This window comes from Apodemus sylvaticus, chromosome 4 (genome assembly GCF_947179515.1).
Source record: "Apodemus sylvaticus chromosome 4, mApoSyl1.1, whole genome shotgun sequence".
Taxonomy (NCBI): Eukaryota; Metazoa; Chordata; class Mammalia; order Rodentia; family Muridae; genus Apodemus; species Apodemus sylvaticus.
Genome location: NC_067475.1, coordinates 56,707,791 through 56,732,753, shown reverse-complemented (window position 1 = coordinate 56,732,753; position 24,963 = coordinate 56,707,791). Strand labels below are relative to the sequence as shown.

Here is a 24,963-nt window from a genome sequence, read left to right as displayed (position 1 = left end):
CAACATTGTCTCCCTTTGTGATTTCTTAGTTGTTTCTACTTCTGTTTTTAGATCCAGGATGGTTTTGCTCAGTTCCATCATTTGTTTGTTTGTGTTTTCCTGTAATTCTTTAAGAGATTTTTGTGTTTCTACTTTCATGACTTCTGCTTGTTGACGCAAGTTCTCCTGCATTTCTTTAAGGTTTTTTTGCCTTTCTTCTTTATTGGCTTCTATCTCTTGGGCCTTATTCTCCTGCATTTCTTTAAGTGATTTTTGTGTTTCCATTATTAGGGTTTCTAGCTTATTCATGTTCCCCTGTATTTCTTTAAGAGATTCATTTATGTCCTTTTTGTGTTCTTCTAGCAGCATCATGAACAGTGATTTTAATTCCATATCTTTTTTCTCTGGTGTGTTGGCATAACCAGGACTTGCTGATGTTGGAGAGTTTGGTTCAGATGCTGCCATATTGCCTAGATTTCTGCTAGTAGTGTTCCTGCATTTGCCCTTTGCCATCTTGTTCTCTGGAGCTAGTTGGTCTTGTCTCTGGCTGGTGTTTCAGCCTCCTGACAGGCTCTAGGGCTATTTCTGCAACACGGGATGCCAGGGTTTCCCCTGTCGCAGATTGCTGATGTGCTGTCCTCCTCTTTGGTGCCCTTGCAGCCCTATTGTGCTTTGCCCCAGATTGTGTCTGTGAACCAGATGGTGCCTGTTTGCTCCTTCAGGGAGTGCTGAGGGTGTATGCTGCAGGGACCTTTTCTGCGTGCTGATCACTCTGCTGGCCAGCGGAACTCCCAACCGGGTTGGTGCACACAAGGCTAGCCTCGCTGCTCAGGCCCTGAGTCTAGGCAAAAGCCTGGCAGGCCAATGTCCGAGCAAAGTTCCCTTCAGCTGTGAGTGTTAATTGGGTCTGTCAGGTGGCCAGGATTGCAGCGTGTGCGTGCTCCCTGAGAGTGCTGGGAGAGTCTGCTGGGCTAACAACCTCCTGGCCGGGTTGGCACACAGATGGCCCACTGAGCAGCCCAGGGCCTGGGGGCAGTCCAGGGCCTGACTGTCTTAGACCCCAGCTATGTCAGCCTCGGGCTAGCCTTTTAGCAGGTTTTGCCTGCCAGAACTCTCTGGCTTCCCATAGGCAAAATGGCGGTGGCGCCAGCATGGGCGGGCGCGCTGGCCAGGCAAACAACCTCCTTGCCGGGTTTGCACACCGGTGCCTCCCCCACCCCACCCCACCCCCAACCAGCCCATGGTCTGGGTGCAGGCCAATGCCCGTCGGGCTCAGACCCCCACAATGTTGGTCTCGGGTTGTATTTGCGTACCTCAGTCTGTCTGATCTCTCTGGCGTCCGAGAACCAAGATGGAGGCCAGTCTCTCTTAACTGACTGGCCGGAGGCAGAGTTCTGAGGTGGCTTCTGCATGGTGAAAGGCACTGTAAATCCGCCGCTGCTTGCAGCCTGGCTGGCCAGCGATGGCCAGTGGTCGTGGGCGCAGGATCTGCCTGGACCCTGTCAGCTTGGTTCTACTGCTGATGGCCCTTCCTCTGGACCAGCCGCTGCTGCTGCTGCTGTTGCTGCTGCCGCCGCCGCCTTAAGTTTTCTTATATCTGTTGAGACTTCCTTTTTGACTGAGTATATGTTCAAATTTGAAGAAAGTTCCATTCCATAAGGTGCTGATAAATTATGTTCTTTTGTTTTGGGGTGAAATGTTCTGTAGATATATGTTAGGTCCATTTGATTCACAACCTCTGTTAGTTTCATTTTTTAAAGGTTTCTGTCTTGATGACCTGTCAGCTCTTGAGAATTGGATGTTGAAGTCACCCACTAATAATATATGGGATTCAATGTACAGTTTAAGCTTTAGTAATGTTTTATGAATGTAAGCGGCTTGTGTTTGGGGCATATATATTCAGAATGGAGATGTCATCTTGGTGGATTTTTCTTTGATGAGTATGAAGTATCCTTCCACATCTCCCTTTTAAAAATTAACTATATTTATATACATTCCAAAATGTTGCCCCCTTACAGTCTAGTCTTGCCTCCCAAGTTCTCTACTCCATCCTCCCTCCCCTTCAACACTAAGAGGATGCCCACCCCCAACATCCCTGTTCCCTGGGACATCAAGTCTTTATAGGATTAAGCACATCTCTCACTCAAGCCAAACAAGGCAGTCATCCTCTATGCAAGTACCGCATAATATTAATAATAGTGTCAGCATTTACTGCCTGCCCATGGAATGGATCCTAAGTTTGACTACTCACTGGACTGCCGTTCCTTCAGTCTCTTCTCTATTTTTCTTCACACATTTCTTTCAGACAGAAATAATTATGTGTCAAAAATTTTGAAGTTAGTTTGGTGATTCCCATCCCTCCACTAGGGACACAATGATACTACTGGAGGTGATCTCTTCAGGTTCTATCTCTCCAATGCTGGACATTTTGGATGTGGTCACCCCCATTTAGTCCTGGGAACCTCTCACTTCTCAGATCTCTGGGACTTTTTAGAGGTTGCTCCACCCTCATTCCCCATCTCCAGCAGTCGGATAGTTCTTTTCATTCTCTCCTGTCTTCCTCCATAAGTGAACCTGTACCTCTTTTCCCCTCCCCCTCTTATTCCCCTTTCCCAACCAGGTTCCTCACTCTCTCTAGCACCACGAATATTGTGTTCCCCCTTCTAACTGGGATTGAAGCTTCCTCACATGGGACTTACTTCTTGTTAAACTTCTTATGGTCATTTGTATTCTGTACTTTTTGGCTAATATCCACTTATCAGTGAGTACATACCATGCATGTCCTTTTGGGTATTTGTTACTTCACTCAGGATATTTACTAGTTCCATTCATTTGCCTGCAAAATTCATGATGTCATTTTTATTAGCTATTTTCTTTATTTACATTTCAAATGTTATCCCTTTTCTGATTTCCCCTCCAAATACACCCTATCTCATCTTCCCACCAGCCCACCCACTCCTGCTTCCCTATCCCAGTATTTCCCTATACTGGGGCATCCAGCCTTCTCAGGACCAAGGGGCTCTCCTCCCTTTGATGTCCAACAAGGCCATCCTCTGCTACATATCTAGCTGGAGCCATGGATCCCTCCATATGTACTCTTTGGTTGGTAGTTTAGTCCCTGGGAGCTCTGCTGGTACTGCTTGGTTCATAATGTTGTTCCTCCTATGGGACTGACATGTCCTTCAGCTCTTTGAGTCCTTTCTCTTTCTTCTCAATTGAGGAACTTGTGCCCAGTCCAAATGGTTGCCTGGGAGCACCCACTTCTGTATTTGCCAGGTACTGGCAGAACCTCTCAGGAGACAGCTATATCAGGCTCCTGTTAGCAACGCCCAGTTGTCATCCACATTTGTGTCTGGGTTTGGTGACAGTATAAGGGGTGGATCCCCAGGTGGGGTAGTCTCTGGATGGCCTTTCCTTCAATCTCTGCTCCGTACTTTGTCTATGTATCTCCTCCTGTGGCTTTTTTCCCCTTCTTAGAAGGATTGAAGCATCAACACTTTAGACTTCCTTCTTGTGCTTCATGTGATCTGTGAGTTGTATCTTGGGTATTCTCAACCTTTGGGCTAATATCCACTTATCAGTGAGTACAAACCATGTGTGTTCATTTGTGATTGGATTATCTCACTCTGGATCATATTTTTTAGTTCTATCCATTTTGCCTAAGAATTTAATAAAGTCATTGTTTTTATTAAGCTGAGCAGTACTCCATTGCGTAGATGTCTTACATTTTCTGTGTCCATTCCTCTGTTGAAGAAAGTCTGGGTTCTTTCCAGCTTCTAGCTATTATAAATAAGGCTGCTGTGAACATAGTGGAGCATGTGTCCTCATTACATGTTAGACAATCTTCTGTGAATTTATGCCCAGGAGTGGTATAGCTGGGTCATCCGATAGTACTATGTCCAATTTTCTGAGGAACCACCAAACAGATTTCCAGACTGGTTATACAAGCCTACAATCACACCAGCAGTGGAGAAGTGTTCATCTTTCTCTACATCCTCGCCAGTATCTGCTGTCACCTGAGTTTTTGATCCGTAACATTCTGACTGGTGTGAGATGGGATCTCAGGGTTGTTTTTATTTGCAAGTCCCTGATGACTAAGGATGTTGAACATTTACTATTTATTATTGTTGTTGTTGTTGTTGCTATATTTGCATTATTTACATTTCAAATGGTATCCCCTTTCCTTGTTACTGCTCCAAAGCCCCCTATCCTATCCCCCTTCCCCTGTTTACCCCCTCCCCCAATTTACTGACTTGTACTCCCCTATTCTGGGGAATCAAGCCTTCACAGGACCAGTGGCCTCTCCTCTCATTGCTGTTTGAAATGGTCATCTTTTGCTACATATGTAGCTGGAGCCATGGGTCCCTCCATGTGTACTCCTTGGTTGATGGGACCTCTTGGGGTACTGGTTGGTACATATTATTGTTCCTCCTACAGAGCTGCAAGCCTCTTTAGGTGCTTCTTAGCTATTTGGTATTCCTCAGTTCAGAATTCTGTTTATCTCTGTACTCCATTTTTATAGGGTTATTTGGTTCTCTGGAGTCTAACTTCTTGAGTTCTTTGCATACATTGGATATTAGCCCTCTATCTGATGTTGGATTGGTAAAGATCTTTTTCCAATTTGTTGGTTGCCATTTTGTCCTACTGACAGTGTCCTTTGCCTTACAGAAACTTTGTAATTTTATGAGGTCCCATTTGTCAATTCTTGATCTTAGAGCATAAACTATTGGTGTTCTATTCAGAAAAATTTCCCCTGTGCCCATATGCTCCGGGCTCTTCCCCAGTTTCTTTTCTATTAGTTTCAGTGTGTCTGGTTTTATGTGGAGGTCCTTGATCCACTTGAACTTGAACTTTGCACAAGATGATAATGAATCTATTTGATTCTTCTGCATGCTAACTGCCAGTTGAACCAGCAGTTTCAACTATTTGTTGAAAAGGTTATCTTTTTACCCCACTGGATGTTTTTCGCTCCTTTGTCAAAGATCAAGTAACCATAGGTCTATAGGTTCATTTCTGGGTCTTCAATTCTATTCCATTGATCTACCTCCCTGTCTCTGTACCAATACCATGCAATTTTTATCACTGTTGCTCAGTAGTACTGCTTGAGGTCCAGAATACTGATTCCCCTATAAGTTCTTTTATTATTGAGAATAGTTTTAACTATCCTGGGTTTTTTGTTATTCCAAATGAATTTGAAAATTGTTTTTTCTAACTCTATGAAGAATTGAATTGGAATTTTGATGGGGATTGAATTGAATCTGTAGATTGCTATTGGCAAAATGGCCACTTTTGCTATATTAATCCTGAGTGAGGTAACCCTTAGCACCGCTTTCATTGTGTCCCATAAGTTTAGGTATGCTGTTATCATTTGTACTGAATTCCAGGAAGTCTTTAATTTCTTGCTTTATTTCTTCCCTGGCCCAATTATCATTGAGTAAAGAGTTTTTCAGTTTCCATGGGTATGTGGGGGTTTGGTTGTTGTTGTTGCTGCTGCTGTTGTTGTTGTTAAAGTCTATCCTTAATCCATGGTGATCTGGTAGGATGCATAAGATTATTTCTATCTTCTTGTATCTGCTGAGGCGTCTGTTTTGTCCTGTTATGCAATCAATTTTGGAAGAGGTACCATGAGGTGCTGAAAAGGTATATTCTTTTGTTTTACGGTGAAATGTTCTGTGTGTATCTGCTGAATCCATATGGTTTATAACTTCTATTAGTTTCACTGTTTCTCTGTTTAGGTTCTGTTTCAATGACCCATCCATTGGTAAAAATGGTGTGTTGAAGTCTCCCACTATTATTGTGTGAGGTTCAATGTGTGTTTTGAGCTTTGGTAATGTTTCTTTTATGAATGTGGTTACTCTTGCATTTGGCTCATAGAGGTTCAGAATTGAGACTTTCTCTTGGTGGAAATTTTCTTTGGTGAATATGAAGTGTTCTTCCCCAATAACTTGACAACTTTTGGGTGAAAGTCTATTTTATTGGTTATTGGGATGGCAACACCAGCTTGGTTCTTGAGACCATTTGCTTGGAAGACTTTTTTCCAGTGTTTAACACTGAGGTAATGTCTGTTTTTGTCATTGAGGTGTGTTTCTTGTATGCAGCAAAATACCAAATCCTGCTTGCATATCCAGTCTAACATATGTCTTTTTATTTGGGAATTTCGTTCATTTATATTGAGAGATGCTAGAGACAGATGGTTGTTAGTTCCTGTAATCTTTGTTGTTGTAAGTGGAATTATGTGCATGTGATCCTCTCCTTTTGATTTTATTGTGAGTTGATTAATATCTTGTTTTTCCTTTGTGTAGGTACCTTCCTTGTATTGGAATTTTTCTTGTAGAATCCTCTGTAGGCCTGGATTGGTAGATAGATATTGTTTAAATTTGGTTTTGTCATGGAATATTTTGTTTTCTCCATCTATGATGATTGAGAGTTTTGCAGGGTTTAGTAGCTGGGGCTAGCATTTGTGATCTCTAAGGCTCTGCATGATCTTTGTCTAGGCATTTCTGAGTTTTAGTATATCTGTTGAGAAGTCTGGTGTAATTATGATATTAAGGTATCTTCTATGCCTGAGATTCTCTCTTCTATGTCTTGTTTTCTGTTGTTGATGTTTGCATCTGTATTTCCTGATATCTTTCCTAGGTTTTCCATCTCTAGGGTTGCCTCCATTTGTGTTTACTTTATTGTTTCTACTTCCATTTTTAGGTCTTGGACTTCTCTGTTCAATTCCTTCAACTGTTTGTGTTTTCCTTTATTTCTTCAAGGGGTTTATGTGTTTCCTCTTTAAGGGCTTCTACCTGTTTGCCTATTTTTTTCCTGAGTTTCTTTCAGTGAGTTATTTATATTCTCCTTAGAGAATTCTCTTACCTTCATGACATAGCATTTTAGGTCAGCATCCTGATTTTCAGGTGGGTTAGTGTATCCAGGGATTGCTTAGTTAGGAAAACTGGATTCTGGTGGTGCCAGAATATATTGGCTTCTCTTTTTTATGGTTCTGTGCTTGCCTCTTGCCATCTGGTGTTAACTGGTCTGGGTGTCTCTGTCTAAAACCTGCCTCCTGTGTCCCCTAAATTGCTGCAAGACTTCTGGGAGGCTTGTGGCCCTCGCTGTAGTAGACTTCCTAGGAGGCTTTCAGACTGTCGAATCTTAAGAGGAGCAGACTCACTGATGGTCTTCCCAGGTGGAAGACACTGGCAGAGTTTGTGCAGGGGGTGGGAATGGGGTGGAGATGAGTCCTGAGTCTGCTATGCTCTTCAGGGTTGCAATCTGCTGAAGTCATTTGGGAAAATCTCTTACCTGTGGCCCTGGTCCTTGGGTACCTCCAGACTGTGGGATCTTCCAAAGACCATACATGCTGATGGTCTGCCCAGGCAAAAGCCTCAGGCTTGAAAGTATAGATCTTTTTTCAACAGTTATTTTTGTTTGATAAATCTGGTTCTTTTTGCATTCTTCTACATGAAGCCATCAAGTTTTACTAGCATTATTTGTCAATATATATATCAACACTGTATTATATTCATATATATGCATATTATATTTGCATATGTATATACATATATACACATGTGTATATTTGTATATGTATATGTATATTTGTATACAATAAGTGTGTAATTACACACACATGCACACACACACACACAAAGCAGGTGTTCAAATATATGTGGACTTGTGTTTTGCTTTTCAGTTCAATTTTGTTTATTAATATATCTGTTTTAATATCTATACCTTGCTCTATAATACAATTTGAGATCAATGATGATGATAGCTATAATAGTTTGTATATGCTTGGCCCAGGGAGTAGCACTAATAGGAAGTATGGCTTTGTTGGAGTAGGGGTATCACTGTGGGTGAGGGCTTAAGAGCCTCACCCTAGCTGCCTTGAAGTCAAGTCTTCCACTAGCAGCCTTCTGATGAAGATATAGAACTCTCAGCTTCTCTTGCACCATGCCTGTCTGGATGCTGCTATGTTCCTGCTTTGATAATAACAGATTGAACCTCTGAACCTGTAAGCCAGCCCCAATTAAATGTTGTCTTTTATAAGACTTGCCCTGGTCATAATGTCTGTTCACAACAGTAAAACACCCTAAGACAGAAGTTGATACCAGGGACTGGGATATTGCTGTGATAGGCCTGACAATGCTTTTATTTGGAAAAATGTGGATTTTTGGACTTTGGATTTGGAAAGCCATGGAAACCTTTAAATGGGCTTAATGGGCTATCCTAGTAGGAATATGGAAGTCTTTGTTACTGAGAGTGATTTGAATTGTGAGGACCTGGCCCAAGAGGTTTCAGTGGAGAATTTCAATATGTGGCTTAGAGATTTTTTGTGGTATTTTGGTGAAGAACATAGCTAGTTTTTGTCCTTGTCTAAAGAGTCTTCCTGAGGCTATGTGAAGATACTTAGATTAATTACATTGACAAAGGAAGTATCAGAAATGCCCATCATAGACTTTGTTCTCTAGTTAAGCCTCATGAAGATCATTTTAAACAAGCATAACAAGATGAGAAAGGGGAAATATAAGACATACAGTTTGAGTATAAAAGGGGCACCAGGAAGTGAAATGGAGCTGATATATACTCCATTTAATTTTATATCCTGTGTTCATGGATATTAAATTGAATTAAGGGAGTAATGGTCTTGGGGCAAGATGCTACCCAACTAAATTTGCGTCCAGGCATGATAATACAAGCTTTTATCCTAAGAGACAAAGCCAAACAGATCTCTTAGTGCAAGGCCAGCCTAGGTACTTGCTTAAAAACAAACAAACAAACAAACAAATAGCTTAAATCCAGGCATGGTTGGTACACGTCTTTAACCCCAACATTGCAAATCTCTGAGTTCAAGGTCAATCTATAGAGCATGTTCCAGGACAGCCAAGTTTAGGCAGAGTTCTACATCTTTTCATGTTTATTTGATCTTGATTTATATTTGATGGAGTGCAGATTTTTTAAATGTTTCTTATGATTCTGTATATTTTCTTGGTGTCTGTTGTGATGTTTCCCAGTTTGTCTTCATTTTTATTAATTTGGATCTTCTTTCTGTGTCTTTTAAGTTTGGCTAAGAGTTTACCAATCTTACTAATTTTTGTCAAAGATATCTTTTAATTCGATTAATTCTTTGTAGTTTTGTTTGTGTGTACCTAGTTTACTGATTCCAATACAAATTGGGTTATTTCTTGCTAGCTATTCATTTTGGATGTAATTTCTTTCTTCCTTTCTTCCTTGTTTGTTAGTTTGTTTGGTTAGTTGATTTTTGTGGGGCTTTTTTTTTTTTTTTTTTTTTTTTGGGTTTGGTTTGGTTCTTGTTGTTCTAGCACTTTCAGCTGTGCTGTTAATTTACTTATTGAGATCTCTCCAGAATTTTTGTTTTATGTAGACATTGTGCTTTTAGAACCACTTTCATTGTGTCCCATAGGCTTGTGCATGTTGTGTTTTCATTTTCATTCAGTTCTAATGCTTTTTAAATTTCTTTCTTCTGTCTTAATCCGTTTTTTAAATTCAGTAGTGAATTTTCTGTTTCTGTGAGTTTGTTATTTAATGTAATTTAATTTAATTTGTTGTAGTCAGATAGGATGTAGTTGATTATTTCAATCTTATATTTGTTTAGACTTGAATTGTGTCCAAATATGTGTTTAAATTTCAAACAAAGTTCCCTGAACTACTGAGGAGAAGGTGTCTTTGTGTTTAGGTGAAATGTTGTATAACTATTAGGTCCATTTGATTAATGATCTCATTTAGCTTCAGTATTTCTTTGTTTAGTTTTTGTCTGGATGACCTGTCTGTTGGTATAAGTGCATTATTAAATCATCCCTGACACTGTGTAAGGACCAATAAATGATTTTAGCTATAGTGGTATTTCTTTTATGTACTCGGGTGCTCTTGTGTTTGGTGCATAATTGTTTAGAATTGCAGTATCTTCTTGGTGGATTTTTTTCTTTTTCCCTATCTCTTCTGATTAATTTTGGTTTAAAGTTGTTGTGTAAGGTATTAAAAATGGCTACACCAGCTTGCTTCTTGGGTCCATTTGCTTGGAATATCTTTTTTCCATCTATCCTTGATGTTAAGTTGTGATTCTTAGATACAGAAGTATGTGTGCTATATTCAAATATTAAACATTATTATATTTTATTTCACTGTTTTTCAGTTATTTCTTCTAAGATGACACAAAAAAATGGAAAATTTAGTAAAACATGTTTCATTCCTTGTGTTATTTCCTTTTTTAATTTAAATTATTTTATTTATTTACATTCCAATGTTGCTACCCTCAGTCCCCCTCCCACAGTTCCTCATCCCATTCCTCCTCCCCCTTGCCTCTAAGAGGCACCCCACCCATGAGGCCTCCCCCTTCCTTGGGGCCTCAGAGCTCTCCAGGATTAAGTGGATCTTCTCTGGCTAAAGTCAGACCAGGTAGTCCTCTGCTACATATGTGCCAGGGCCTTGAACCAGCCAGTGTATGCTCCTGGTGGTGGTTCAGTCTCTGGAAGCTCCCAGGGGTCAGGGTTAGTTGAGACTGCTTGTCTTCCTATGGGGTCACTTTACATTTCAGCTTCTTCAATCTTTCCCCTATTTCAACCATATGAGTCTCTGACTTCAGTCCAATGGTTGAGTGTAAGTATCTGCTTCTGTCTCAGTCAGCTGCTGGTAGGACTTCTCTGAGGGCAGCCATGCTAGGTTTCTGTCTGTAAGTACATCATAGCATAGTAATGTCAGGCCTTGGTTCCCCCACCACACACACACCCAATGAGATGGATCCCAAGTTGGGCTGGTCATTGGACCTACTTTACTCTTCATTTTGGTCCCTGCAGTTATTTTAGACAGGAACAATTCTGGGTCAGGAATTTTGACTGTGGGTTAGTTATTATTAGTGAACCTGTCCCTCCACTTGAGGCTGTGTCTCTCTATTTGAGGTAGGTTCTTCAAGTTTCCTTTCCCCAATGTTGGGCATTTTGTTTGAGGTCACCCCCAATGAGTCCTGAGACTGTTTCACCTCCCCAGGTCTGTGGTACAGGTACTCTCTAGAGGGTCCACCACCTCCCACTCCCTGAGGTCACTTATTTCCATTTATTCTCTTGGCCCTCTGGGCTTCTCTCCTGTCCCCTTCCCCCTCAATATCTAATTATGTTCCCCTTTTCCCCCTCCCATTTCCCACCCAGATCCCTTCCCTTTTAAAGTGGTGTTGAAGCCTCCTCACTTGGGCATTTCTGCTTGCTACACTTCTTATGGTCTGTAATTTGTATCCTAGGTATTCTGTACTTTTTGGCTACTATCCACTTATCAGTTAGTACATAGAATACATATCCTTTTGGTCTGAGTTATCTCACTCATGGTAATGTTTTCTAGTTATATCCATTTGCCTAAAAAAATTCATGATGTCTTAATTTTTTAAAAGCTGAATAGTATTACATTGTGTAAATGAACCACATTTTTCTCTATCCATTCACTGGTTGAGGGACATATGGGATAGCTTCTGGCTATTTTTGAACATATTTCATTTGAAAATTATTTGTAAAACACTCAATAGATCTCAACAATGCACATGAAAACCCAGTACATACAAATCTATTAAGAATTGCTGAAGATATATCTATGAATTGAGAGTGAGATACATAGAATCTTCAAACAACCTAAATTTAGAGGTTAGCTCCACCAATGACCAACTATGTGACTTCCAGAGAGTTATTTGCTTTTTCTGTGGCTAGTTTCTTAATTTCTGTATAATGATTTCACTATTTTTTTTTGTAGCAAATGAGGGTCTATTTATAAACAACTTATTGGTGCCTAGAATATGCTTTCATGTATACATTTTGTAAAGTAATAATAGGTAAGAGGTAGTAATTAAAATCACGGGCAAGGATATAATCAGCTGGAGAGAAATGGTATGAGAAAATAAGAGAACAAGGAATGAAAACTCATTTATTTATAAAGAGAAATGGACTCTTAGAGCACACCAAGTAGATCAAAAGTTAAGAATGCAGTAAAGTATATTGCCATTTCTTTAAGAGTGAGAGACTAATGGTGTTGTGACTACATACTTTAAGTGTGAGATAAACTGCATTAATTATAATATAGAGCTGCATGAGTTGTTTATGAGCATGTAGGATGCTGTGATCCAGCTCCCAGGATTTTCTTCTGATGTGGCCATGGTCTTATTATTATAGCACTTGGACTCTTGCCAGCAGACATGCCTCAGATATCAGCCTCTTTCCATAATTGCCTTGACTATAGAATTCTTAAACATGGACATGAAACTCCATTTTTCTTTTAGTCAGAGCATGGATGCAGTGACTATTATTAAGCATAAACCCTCATGTATTTTTCCTCTACAGGAAAAACTTTGAAGGTTATTGCAGAATTGGACTGAGGCAGAGAAGATTTTTTTTTAAATGTAGTATCTCAGGCTAACTTCTCTCTCTGCCAAATTTTCTCCCTTTCCTTTCACAGAAGCTGATATCTAATAAACTTCCTCCCAACATCTGAATAACCCAACCTGTGACAATTAGTCTTGAAGCCTTAGTCCTGATGAATAAGAAAAGCCAGTCTTGAAAATATAATCAATAAATGGCAATTGATAAGATAGCAAACAAGGTAGGTAGCCTCCCAACTGTCACACACTCACACACACACACACACACACACAGGATCTCATTGTATTACCCTGGCTAACCTGGAACTCACCTGCCTCTTCTGGAGTTCTGCAATAAAAGGCAAGCACCACAAGGTGTGGCTAAAGGCATTTGGTTCTTTATTTTGGTTTTGGTTTTTTTTTTTTTTCCCTAGTAACTTTGACTTCATAACAAAAGATACCAGAAAGCTTGAAAGCGTTCAGGGCTGCCTATTTTCCCTGATGTCATTAGTATGGTGTGCGTGTGTGTATGTGTGTGTGTGAGAGAGAGAGAGAGAGAGAGAGAGAGAGAGAGAGAGACTTTATTTAAAAATGTGTTCTACAGAAATAAAAAAGTCACTTTCTCTTAACATATCAAGACCTTAAGTTCTTAAAAATCTTTTATGTTTAGCAGTTAGGGGATGAGTAAACCTTTTCTTCCTTTTTGTGAGACAAGTTTTCATAGAGTACTTGGTGGCCTTCTACTTGTGTAGCCAAGGGTGACCTTAAAAGTCCCCATCCTCCTGCTTGTGTTTTCCAAGTGCTAGGATTACATATGTGTGTCACCAAGCCTGGTAAGTAATTCCATTTTTAAATAACCATGTAAACCTTCAAATTGTCTACCTTATCAGTGTTCTGAATTTAAACAGTGGAGCATACAAGATTGCCTATGCTAAATAAAATTGTATCTTTGAAACCACTTTCATAATATTCTACACCTAATTAAACTAGAATTCCTTCTACCCATTAAACAGTATAATCCCAATTCTCAAATAATCACTTAACTGCAGGAGTCTAGAGAATTCTGAGAGCTGGTTTCTGGAAATTTAAAGAGTATCAAAAAGTTTATACAGGGGATTTAATGGTCAGAGACACAAGGAATTGAATACATAACAATAGGATATAGTTTTAACTGAGGTATTAGTGTGGGAATGGAGAAAATGGTTCATCGATTAATGTAGAGGCAAAACTTCAAGAAACAGAAAAAAATCAGTTATAGCCACAAGAAGGGATATAAAGGTTTTCAACAATTTATGGCAACTACCAAAAGTCTGCCCGTGTCTACTGAATCAAAGTGCTAAAAAAAAGACATTATTACATTGGCTTGTAAAAGCTTATGTACAAGTGCAAACAATTTAAACCTGACACCGGAAGTATTTCACTTCGTGTAGGCAGTGAAAGCACTTTCTCTTTTGGTTCCTCCTTTGATCCGGAAGAAGAGACACCAACCTTCGCTGTAGATTGGACCACGTCATAAGGGCGGGGCCACGGCATTCCATTCGCCTTGGTAACCATATGTGTACGTGAAGTAGCTGTAAGTAGGCTTGCTGGCTCTAGGACCTCGTTTTTTAGTGGTCCCTGATCAGGCCCTGTTGAGGGCGGTGCCATTGATGCCACGCCCCACATCTTTCTGACTGGCTGGCTGTGATGCGTCACGTAGCCACAGACTCACCGGAAAACAGTGAGCTTGTCTGAGTTTGGAGGGTATGGTCGCGGTCTTGCATCTTCCGGCTTCTACAGCCACTTCCCACGGAAGCCGGGGAATCCGCCCTCTCGACTATCTTCCGTCACATACTTCTGTTCGCTCCCCTCAGTCACTTCTGCTCCACACCCGCGCTCTGGTTCTTGCCTACCTGGGGACCCTGTCCCCGTGCTACTCACTGCCCTGTCCCCTCTCACCTATCCAAAATGTCTAATAGTCTCCCGAGCGCCTTTCTGAAAACCGCAGAGGAAAAGTCAGGCTCGCACTGGTAAGTACCAGTTCCCAGTCCTTCAGGCGCCCGCCCACACCCTGTGACTTAGGTTGTCCTGGCCTCGTCAGCTGACGTTCAGCCGCGCTCCAGGAGCTAGCCGCGGGGATGTGGGAGCTCGCCGCCATCACGGCACACCTCCCACCCACCCCTCCTACCCCTCCCCACGCCGCGGGCTCCAAAGTTCCTGCCTCCCAGTCTTCCCCGAAATATAAAACATCCCGCGATTACAAACAACGCAGTTAGCATCTCCTGGCCCCAGTGTGTCTGAGGACATCCGCTCAAATTTCATAGGCGGACCAAGTAGATACCCATGGAAGAAAAATCAACTTGGTGATGCTCCAAGAATCGCAAACACTTCCCAAAACTCCCACCGTGGATTAGCAAGTGTAGTCCTGGCGCCAGACCTTCAAGTGAAAATAGTCCCATTTTAATGTACTAAGAAAATGTGTTCTAGAACCAGGGAATTTAGTATTTGAAAATTTCAACTAATACGGAGAAAAGTAAAAACTTGAAATGTGAAGTGAGTTTTTCCAGGTAGCACATTTGAAACGAGTCTAAAGAGAGTACATCTCATTGGTTGTCTTTACAAAGGAACAGTTTGAACACTATGGCTCTGGCTGGATGGGAAACTTACTATATAGCCAAGGCTGCCCACAATCCAGCCTGGGTTTACCTAGTATTAAGATTATAAAGGGTTGTGAGTCTTCTTTCGTTAGAAAATGTATCACCAGTAGCATTTTTAATTTTGTGTTAATCCAGATGAAATAAAAGCAAGAACAACAAAATATTCATTAAGGAAATTAATATTCATTAAATTATGCTTCCCAAAGTTAATGAGTATGTTTGCTTAGATGCAAAGATTAGTAAGTCAGTAGAAGACAAATGAACAGCATGAAATTTAAGAGCAAACCTCGTGAAAGGGGGATTGTGGTTGAAAAAAAGAAAATCTACCTGGTATTTATCGTAGCTTTGTTACTATTTATAAGACTAATGCTTTACTTTCTGATTAAAATAATGGTACCTGGGAGTATTTTTATAACAACAGAAAAGAAATGATTTAAGAAAGGATTATTTAAATATTTGCACCAAGTTTAAGAACACAAATTTGTGTCTTGTTTTTAGCCGAAGTAGGTTTCTTTTAGTTACAAGTATATTCAAACCCTAATTGCAATAAAAAAAAAAGGGGGGGTGATTCTTTTAAAAATACATTTTCCCTTAAAACCCTGCTCTAACAAAAACATCTATCCTGTGTCAGCCTTCCCAGTAGCTGGATAGGAAGCTGCTACTATGCAAGTACCATTAAAAAAAAGTCATTAACCATAAATAGTGAACTGTTGATACCATTATATCCTGTATCATTAGAGAAAGCTCTTTGGTAGTATGTATTTTGTGGAGATTTAAAAACAAATTGTATCCTATACAGAGAAGCTAAAGTAGAAGAAATGCTTATTAATAAATTATTTTATATATTTTATCTGTATATTTATGGTATATTATAGATGAAATAACTTTTGTGTTTAAGATCCTATTCATTTCCAATCCTAGAAGATTTAAGTGATACATTAAAGTTTGTATATTGTGCCCTTAGACTCTCTTTTAAACACTTTCTAACAATTTGGACAAATTTTGAATTTCTGAAAAAATATTTTAAATTCAGTTATGTTTTGGTTACTGTCATAAGAACTTTGAACATCATTGATTCATTGGTTTATGTTTTGGTGCCTTGTTATACTTTCATGGTTTTTTTCTTAAATGTTCTGATATCATAACATAGAGCAGTATTGTGATAAAGAATATTTATTACTAAATTTATCTGTTTTAATCAGGCATAAAAATAGGAAACTCAGTTTTATAGGAGCAGTGCAAAAATCTGTATTTGTAGTATAGTATTTGTTTAATTTATTAAGATTTGCATTGAATTCTCACTCACTTGTATACCACAGGTAGCATAATAGCTCTAAAGGTTACTTTAGTCAGGTAACTATTCAGCTATTGGAGATTGATTGCTCTGAAAATTTTTGGACTAGGATCAACAACATTAGGTGTATAGTTTGAATAACTAATGTCAGTGCTGATTTAGAATGAGGATTGTAAATGATTCAGATGACTTCAGAAATCTGAGGGCTTGGATGAGATGGTAGAGAATATGGATTAGATTTAAAGAAATGGAATGAAAAATACACATACCTGTTTAGGAAATTACTTTGTTATGCCACTTTTCTTGTCAATATTTGTAAATTAAATGAGACAAATAAAAATGTCCAGTTAAATTTACTGTTCTCAGCATGTGGCTTCATTTACTTGGGAAGAAAATGTTCCATGACTGGTTGAAGTCTTTGGTTATGAAGTTTTATCTTCACAACTTCAGAGTAGACTAGGACAGACATTAACACCATATAACCTGGTAACTGGACTCTGTCACTAATTTACTTGCATATGCAATTGAATTGTTGAACCTTGCTTTGTGCATAAAGTATGAGTAAGAGTCCTTAAGGAAAGCATGTAATTCTGTATAAGGTATTGAAAATATTTTAAACCCATGTATTTCTTTTCAGCTAGATTATAATTAATGGCAATATTATATAAATAATGTATAGTATTTATTCTATGGATTATAACATACAACTTTTTTCTTATGTTTATAAATAGTAAAAAGGGAAAGTTTGTTCTCATAATGGATGAAAATACATTATTTTCAAAACTATAAAATTTCATTATCTTTCAGCATGTTCATTATTTCATTTCTAATGCATGAGTGATGAATATCCATAAAAAGTAGTAAAAAAAAAAACAAAACCAGAAACCTCAGAAATTATAGTTTTGTTAGCACATTTATCAGGACATTTAACTTTGAGCTGTGCTATGACTGCATTGATCAAGCTATCTTGAACTGAGACTCAGTGATCCTCCCACTCCTATTTGAATTTCTAAGTACCTGGAACTATAAATATATGCCACTGTGGTTAAGTAGGTTCCAAAGTTAGTTAGCCAGTATGTCTAAGAGCCAGAATTAGAAGCCTGGAATCTCTATATTTCCCTCTTTCTCTTTTTAAGTCTTAAAATTTAGGGTTTTTTTCTTTTTAAGTGTCATTTCTCAAGACAAATAGCTTAATGAATAATTAGTGAGCTAATCATTCTAAGTGACCAAACTGGCTAATAATTCTAAGTGACCTATTGATGACATTAGAGTACAGCATGTGATTTCTAAGAAAAAGGAATATCTTGAAGAAAGTGGAATCATTTAGTAAGTTTTTTTGGTTTTGGTTAAATTGTTAAGTCAAAAGATTCCTTCTAAATCTGGAAAATGTGTATATTGGTTGAAAGAGTATGTATGAATTTTATTCTGATTTTATCATTTTTCTCTTTGGAACTCCATTTAATTTGCTCTATTAGAAACACAGGAGATATGAATAGAATACGCTAACCTTAAAGGATGTATGGTCTGTCATAGATTATATGAATCTCTAATAATATGTAGGCTTGAGGAATCTCTAATAATATGTAGGCTTGAGAAAGCCACATTTGGTGGGTAAGTGGCAGTTTTAGAGAGAGAGAGGAAAAGAGAGAGAGATTGTACTATGTATAGTATTTTTTTTGTCAAGCAAAAATAGGGAAACCTTTTCACATATAGCATATAAGGTATTAAAAAGTCTCTTATTTGTTCACTTATATTTCTTAGCTGTGTACCTTTTATGGGCATGACTTTTTTGCTCTGTAAATGAATTCAAAAATAAGTATAAGTCAAAGCTAATTGAGTGATTAATCTATGTGAGCTAGAAATCAATGCCATTACATGATTGGAAAGTAGAGTATAGTACTAGTTTTAATAAAGATTAATTTTAACTTGTTGAATTTTAAATCATGGTATTTAAATTAGACTATTTGTCAAAAGATCCCAAATATATAAAGTGGGGATTAAATGTGGGGTTAGGAGTAAAAAAATATGTAACTAAAATGGTTTTGGTTTAACCGATACCATTATTTCTACTGTAGATGTTTAGTCTTAATCTAGTTTGACTTCAATAAACTTTAAATATAATTTTGTTCAAACCCTTTGTTTGGCTTCCATTGCATCAAAAATAATTATTTTCTTTCAGTTGTTTAAAGAATAGTTAGAAATCACTGAAATGGCTTAGACATATTAAGACTAGTATACCCTTTCAGTAAGACAACTGAAAGGCAAAGAATACACACACACACACACACACACACACACACACACACCCCTAAAGGGGAAGAAAAGATCAATTATAAAGTACTACTGTAGGCTAAGACAAAGATAATGTTTTCCTTGAACCAGAAAGGTGAAAAGCAATGTGGAAAAAAATTTAGGTAAGGTCCACAGGATATTTTGAATAGGTTAAAATAGCAAGGTAAGAAAACAGAATTCATATACTCTGGTACAGGCACCTAAGATGAAATTCCAAGGAATTTTGAGAGTATGGAAGGGAAGACATTCTGGCCATGTTGAGTTTTAAGAGCTCACAATATTTGAATAAAATGGCAAAGGAGAGGTTGCATATACATCTTGTATCCCAAAAAAGATACAGAAGTAGTTTATTGATGAAATAAAATCAATTAATACTTGAGACAATTTGATGAAAAATACAGAATAAAAATATCTCTTATTTTAGCTAGGACCAGTTGTCAAAATAGTTAAAAAAAGTCTTGGAATGAGTATATTTAAGGAAAAGGTGCAGTTGTAACTATCTCTTCAAATACATCATTTATCTTCATGATAATTAACTTTTTTGTGTTTATGTACCTAGTTTTAGTGAACAATTTAGCAAGTATATTATTTATGGATTCTGATAGCAAATATTTGGACTTTGATAGCCATTCTTTCTCTTGTAAATATTCAACTCTGTTGCTATAGCTAGCAGCCACTGTATATAATAATAAAATTTTAGTTTTGGATACTGTAATTTAATCTCATGACTTTTTATGGTATAGAATTCCTTTTTGAAATGTTTTTCATCCTTTTAAAATATGAAAACTATACAAAGGTGTGTGTTAACATAAAACCAGAATAGCTTAGGTTTAGCATACAGGTTATATAGTTCATTGACCCTTTCCCCTAACAGAGCTTAGTGTTAGAACCATAAAACTCAGTTTGGTTGGTTGGTTGGTTGGTTGAATACTAAGTTTCAAGACTTGGTATTGTACTGTTGCTCAGGTTCAACTCCAGTTGCTTCTATCCCCAAGTGCTAAGATTACAAGCATGAGCCACCATGCTTGACACACACTGAGTATGTTTTCACTTATTGCTGAATAAATTGACATTGAGTTTACAGTGTACTTTGTGCAGAGGTTAATGCAGGCAGGTCTTCAAACTCCACAATCAAGAATTAAGACTCTCCCCCCCCCCCCATATTTCTCTTTAACATTACTAAAAATTAGTATGCATTTTTATACATAGATGGCTATTTCAAAACTTTCTGAAGATACCATGTTATTTGGGTTGTAGTGAGGATGCATAGAATGTTGGGTATGGATTTTTTTCACTTATACTTGATTTTAAAATCACACCTGAACCGGGCAGTGGTGGCACACACCTTTAATCCCAGCACTAGGGAGGCAGAGGCAGGTGGATTTCTGAGTTCGAGGCAAGCCTGGTCTACAGAGTGAGTTCCAGGACAGCCAGGGCTACACAGAAAAACCCTGTCTCGAAAACAAAAACAAAAAACAAAAATCAAACAAACAAAAATAAAATCATACCTGTAGGTTTTAAAACAGAACTCTACCCTTTTGAAAATTAATATTTGTCTTTTTGAGTATTTCTTCATTTATTCTTCATCATCTAAGGATTAGTCTGAATATGTACTCCACAGTTATAGTTTTAGCCATTAGCATGAAAGAGTCTAGAGACACGTAAATATCGATATATAATAATAATATTTGGCGTGGAGGAAATAAATGGCATTTTATTCTGAAGGACAAAAATAGTTACATTGGCTAGAAAATATATCTCTTATGAAGTATCATTTATGTTGAGACTGAAGCTCCACATAGAGTTGTATAGGAGAGGAACACACAGGTAGAGTGATGTGACTGTCTTGCATTCCTTGAGGGCACTATATTTTTAGGATCTGAAAAGTGGTTTTAACTATAAACAATTTGGTAAGTTTCTACAAAGTAAGATACTAAAAGTGTATTATGCAGAAATTTATATAATTTTTTTATAAAACTGACAATTCATATTTAAAACATAGTGCATATAATGGCCATTGCAGTGGACTAGTTTTAAACTCTCTCTCCAGTATGCTCCACCTTTATGGAAAAACCTCTCAACTAAAATTTCCTTTGTATTAAGTATGAATTGCTTGATAGTAAATTATTAGAAACAATTGCTATAGTCAATGTTAAACATGAAAGCTAATGTACATGGAAGTAATAAAAAGGAAATTTTTGATACATGAATGTGTCCCTTAGGTCTACAATATAAAAATATGGGAAATTGAAGTATCACCACATGAGAGATCTCAAACAGGAGAAAGAAGTTGGCAAAAAAATTTGTCAAGGAAAGAAAATAGAACAAATTGGTGGGGAGAGTAATAGAAGTAGCATAATTAGAGTTGGAATCAAAGTCCTCATTAAAAGCAAAGGAACAGAATAGAAAGAATTAAAGGAGAAGAATGATTATAGTATACAGAGTCTTTTTTAATAGCATTGTGTTTGAATAAAAAAGTTAGAAACCTTTTCATTTTCGAATAAATGTTAAGATTTCATAACCTTCTTGTAAGATCTGAATTAAAGTTATAATTTTCTCTTCCCTTCAAAGTCTATTCCATGGTATCTTATACATACTGTTATTAAATGTTACTATCTAAAATAATTGAAAATACTTGTTTTAAAATAAAATGTATAGAACTTGTAGTATGTTGTGTTTATTTACTTAAAATGTTCTTTTAAGTATTTCAGGGTACATGTACCAAGTAGTTTCTACGATTGGCACCGATGGAAAAAAACTTCTGCAATTACTTCCAATTCCTAAATCTTCTGGAAATCTTATCCCGGGAGTTAAATCTCCAGTCATGTCTCATGGTTTGAAAGGGAATACTGAAAATCCAGTTCAAGTTACTTTTCAAACTCAGATTTCCAGCTCTTCCACAAGTGGATCGGTTCAATTGCCTGTTTTTCAGCCAGCCAATACTACAAAATATTTTCTTACAGGAGCAGTAGATACATCAGAAAAAGATAGAGTTACTTCTGTGGGCACTGGAAATTTTACACCACCAATTTCTAACATTCAGAATCATGGTGTGAAAATTCATAAACTTGCCAGGCAAGCATTTACTATTCCTTCCTCAACACAAAATAATTCACCTTGTTTTATAGTCAATCCCCCAAGTCTCCCAGCAAATTCTTCAATTTTGGCTTCTGGGAATCAACTAAAGATTCCAGCCCATGCTGAAGTGAAATCTGTACTTGCGTCATCCTTGCCTCCTTTGGTTCAGCAAAAGATACTTGGAACTGCAACCACAAATACCTCAGGAACAGTTGAGGCCTCCCAAATGCCAACAGTTATTTATGTGCCTCCTGTAAATTCAGTGAAAATTATTGTTGACAAGAAAACTCAAAATATTTACCCCAAACCGATGACATTCAATACCTCGCAAATTCCACCAAATGTTGCTACAGAAACACAGCTAAAAGGTGGTAAGCATCCTCAAGCCGCTCCAGTGAACTCGATTTTTGAAGAGTATCTACAGCCTCGAATTCCATGTCTTGTTCCTGTTAAGTCTTCAAATAATGTGGCTACAAAGGTTTTAAACACTTTTGTAGGTAGGAAAAATCTGGGAGATAATACAATAGATACTCCTCTGTTGAGTACCAACAATTCTAGCAGGACACAGTCCATAAGTGTGCCTAGTAACGATAATGCTTTGATAATGTTTAATGGGAAAGTCTGGTTGAATGAAAAGGGGACATATGGTCTGCCATCAAAAGTTGACCAGCAGAATTCTGTTTCTTCTGATATTCCACTAAAAGATTCATCACAGGTAGTAAGTTCAAGTCTGGTCACAGATGTATCCAGAGAGGTTTTAAATAGTGTTTTGGTTAAAAGTAAATCTTTTCAGTTGAAGACAAAATCGCTTTCAAATTCCCAGCTTGCTTCTATGGCCAATCTAAGAGCAGAGAAGAATGAAAAAGTGGAGAGACCATCTTTTTTTGTCACAAATCCACATACTATGAACCAGTCCACTCACTGCCTTAAACAGAGTAAGACTGTATTTACAAACCCAGTTTTTCCAGATGGATTTAGGACAGGACAAAATGCCCCCAGAAAAGGAAATCTCGTCCAGAACATAGAGAAAATATGTTCCTCTGTTGATGCAGCAACTGTTACTTCTCAACAGTGTGTTTTCAGAGACCAAGAATCACAGGTAATTTTCCCATGTCAGGGTGCTCTTTTTATATATATGTGTGGAAACTATAATTCTCGAAATTATCTGATACCTGTCTCCTACACACACATCTCATCACACATACTTGCTTAAAATTTTCATCTGAATAAATATTTGAGGAATACACGTGGTAGAGCCTAAGCAATATCTTTCTCTTTCATTATTTAGCTCGCCAAATCCATAAGACAAAGTCAATCACAGAGCAAAGTTCAGAAGATTTGGAGAGTGATAGGTCTTCAAAGATGAGTAAAATTATGTGACTATGAGTACATGTGTATACTGTATATACACATATTTGTATATGAAAATATGTAGTTTTATGTATATAAGAGACAAGGTTCAAAATATGTTCTTGCTTTGTTTTTGGTGATGGTCATGAGAAAAAATCAATTTTTCTAAGTGCCATGAAAAGGGTGAAGTAGAAGACATCAGAACCTATAAAAGTCAAATAAGATTTTATCCATAACTTTGAGTATCTGTGCCTTAAACCTAAGACGTAGCAGGAGTTTTGTTTAAGATAAGTGTGTTTCTTTCAACCTTTCTTTCTGTTGACTCTAATTGAATAACATGTATCAGCTACCATTCTCTTCTTAAAATACATGTGTAGCCACTGCCCTTGCTTACTTAAATAACAACTTAATGTTAGTGGCTGTCGTCTTCAGTACAGGAATTATTGAATTTTAAATACAAGGAGGTAAATTGTAATACAACCAAGATGGGTTGAAGACAGCAGACTTTTCCAGAAAACTACAGTCTTTCTGTACAGATTTTACTGTAATTTTGTTTTGTTTTCTTTTGCTTTACATTTGTTTTTTTAGTGTCTCAATGTGTAGCTGAGGCTGTCCTTGAATTTACCAGCATCCTGCATCTGCCTATGTTTACAGTGCCTTGTTTACAGGGTACCATGCCTGGCCGAGATTATTTTGAAGTTATTGTCATACATAGCAGCACCTCATTTACTTGAGAAAAGATCTTTTGTTACTAATCTGTACAATAAATTAAAGATTAATTTTGTGTATATTTTAAGTTTGTATTTAAATTCAGTTATTTGAATGCATGGTAAATATAATTGTAATGCAATTGTTTAAAGCATGAACTGGTCTCTTGTGGAAGAGTAGAAAATTGCTTATTTGCTAGTCCTATAAAGTAACCCAAGGAATTAGCAATATTGTGGTCTCTTTTTCTCGTTTTCAGACCCAGTATGAGATGGCATCAATAATAAAAAAAGAAATTCAAGAAAGAAGTGACAAGAAATATTCTCAAGGAAGTCATACTAAGGCATCATATCTGAAGAATGATGCTGAATTTAAAAAGATATTTGGTCTCACTAAAGATTTGAGAGTATGTCTTACTCGAATTCCTCACCATCTGGGCTCTCAAAAAGGTTTTGATTCCTTTAACAGTTTGGTGGAAAGTAGTTCTTACAAAGATGCAAACGTTGTGGTGAAGGAAGAAGAAAAAAAAGAGGTAACAGTTTTTAAAGTATATGGCATTTTTCTAGGTGTGACAAACATACAAGTATAATTATCTTTTATTTGGTTTTCAATGTACTTTGCGTTGAGTGATGATTTTTTTTACACTTTCTGGCTTAAATTGGGTATTAGAAGCCATGCTGACCCATGATTTTTGCCAAATTTTCAGATCTCACATTAAATAATGGCAAATCTTATGCACAGATTAAAACATATTCCTGGTTTATTTGAGTTCTAATAATGTCACTTTTTTTTTCTGTTTGTAATGTAAGAAAATAGTTAAAAGCCTTACAAATAGTTATCCTATTTTAAAGAATTACTTAAAGGAGATTAAGTATAGGGGAAAAGATTCAGCATGTTGATACATTAGAGTATTAACACATTTTAAGCAGCATATATAGTCATTAATGTGCATCACTATAGTTATGCCTATAAACAGTATAATCTAGTATTCTGATCTTCATCCTTTCCAGGTAAACGTTCTTATGTGCCTACTTTGCAAATGAAATAAATCTTGGTACTCCTTAGTTTCATTTCAATGATGGGTCAGCATGGCTTCTAATACCCAATTTAAGCCAGAAAGTGTAAATAAACCAGCTTGTTCTCCAGGACTATGACTGTACCTACTCATTTTTGCTACCATTCAGTAGAATTCAGTTTTTACTATAGTTGTCCCCACTGATATTTGTGGAGTCAAATATAATTGCTATTGTATGCAAACTTTGGGGAGCATATGGCATAGTAATAACATA

General features: G+C 37.4%; 1 protein-coding gene across 6 annotated transcripts in view; it reads left to right on the top strand.

Moving 5' to 3' along the window:
* The window catches only part of Lrif1 (ligand dependent nuclear receptor interacting factor 1), a 94,627-nt gene that overhangs the window by 68,436 nt on the left and 1,228 nt on the right, over positions 1 to 24,963 (top strand). For 2 of the 6 annotated variants that reach the window (XM_052179509.1, XM_052179511.1), the window contains one exon: positions 23,934 to 24,206. In XM_052179509.1, coding sequence (XP_052035469.1) covers positions 23,934 to 24,206 — 273 coding nt within the window. Of the gene's footprint in view, positions 1 to 14,060; positions 14,329 to 21,244; positions 22,719 to 23,933; positions 24,207 to 24,963 lie in introns of those variants that run through there. The other 4 variants (XM_052179506.1, XM_052179507.1, XM_052179508.1 and 1 more) reach the window with 4 other exon arrangements.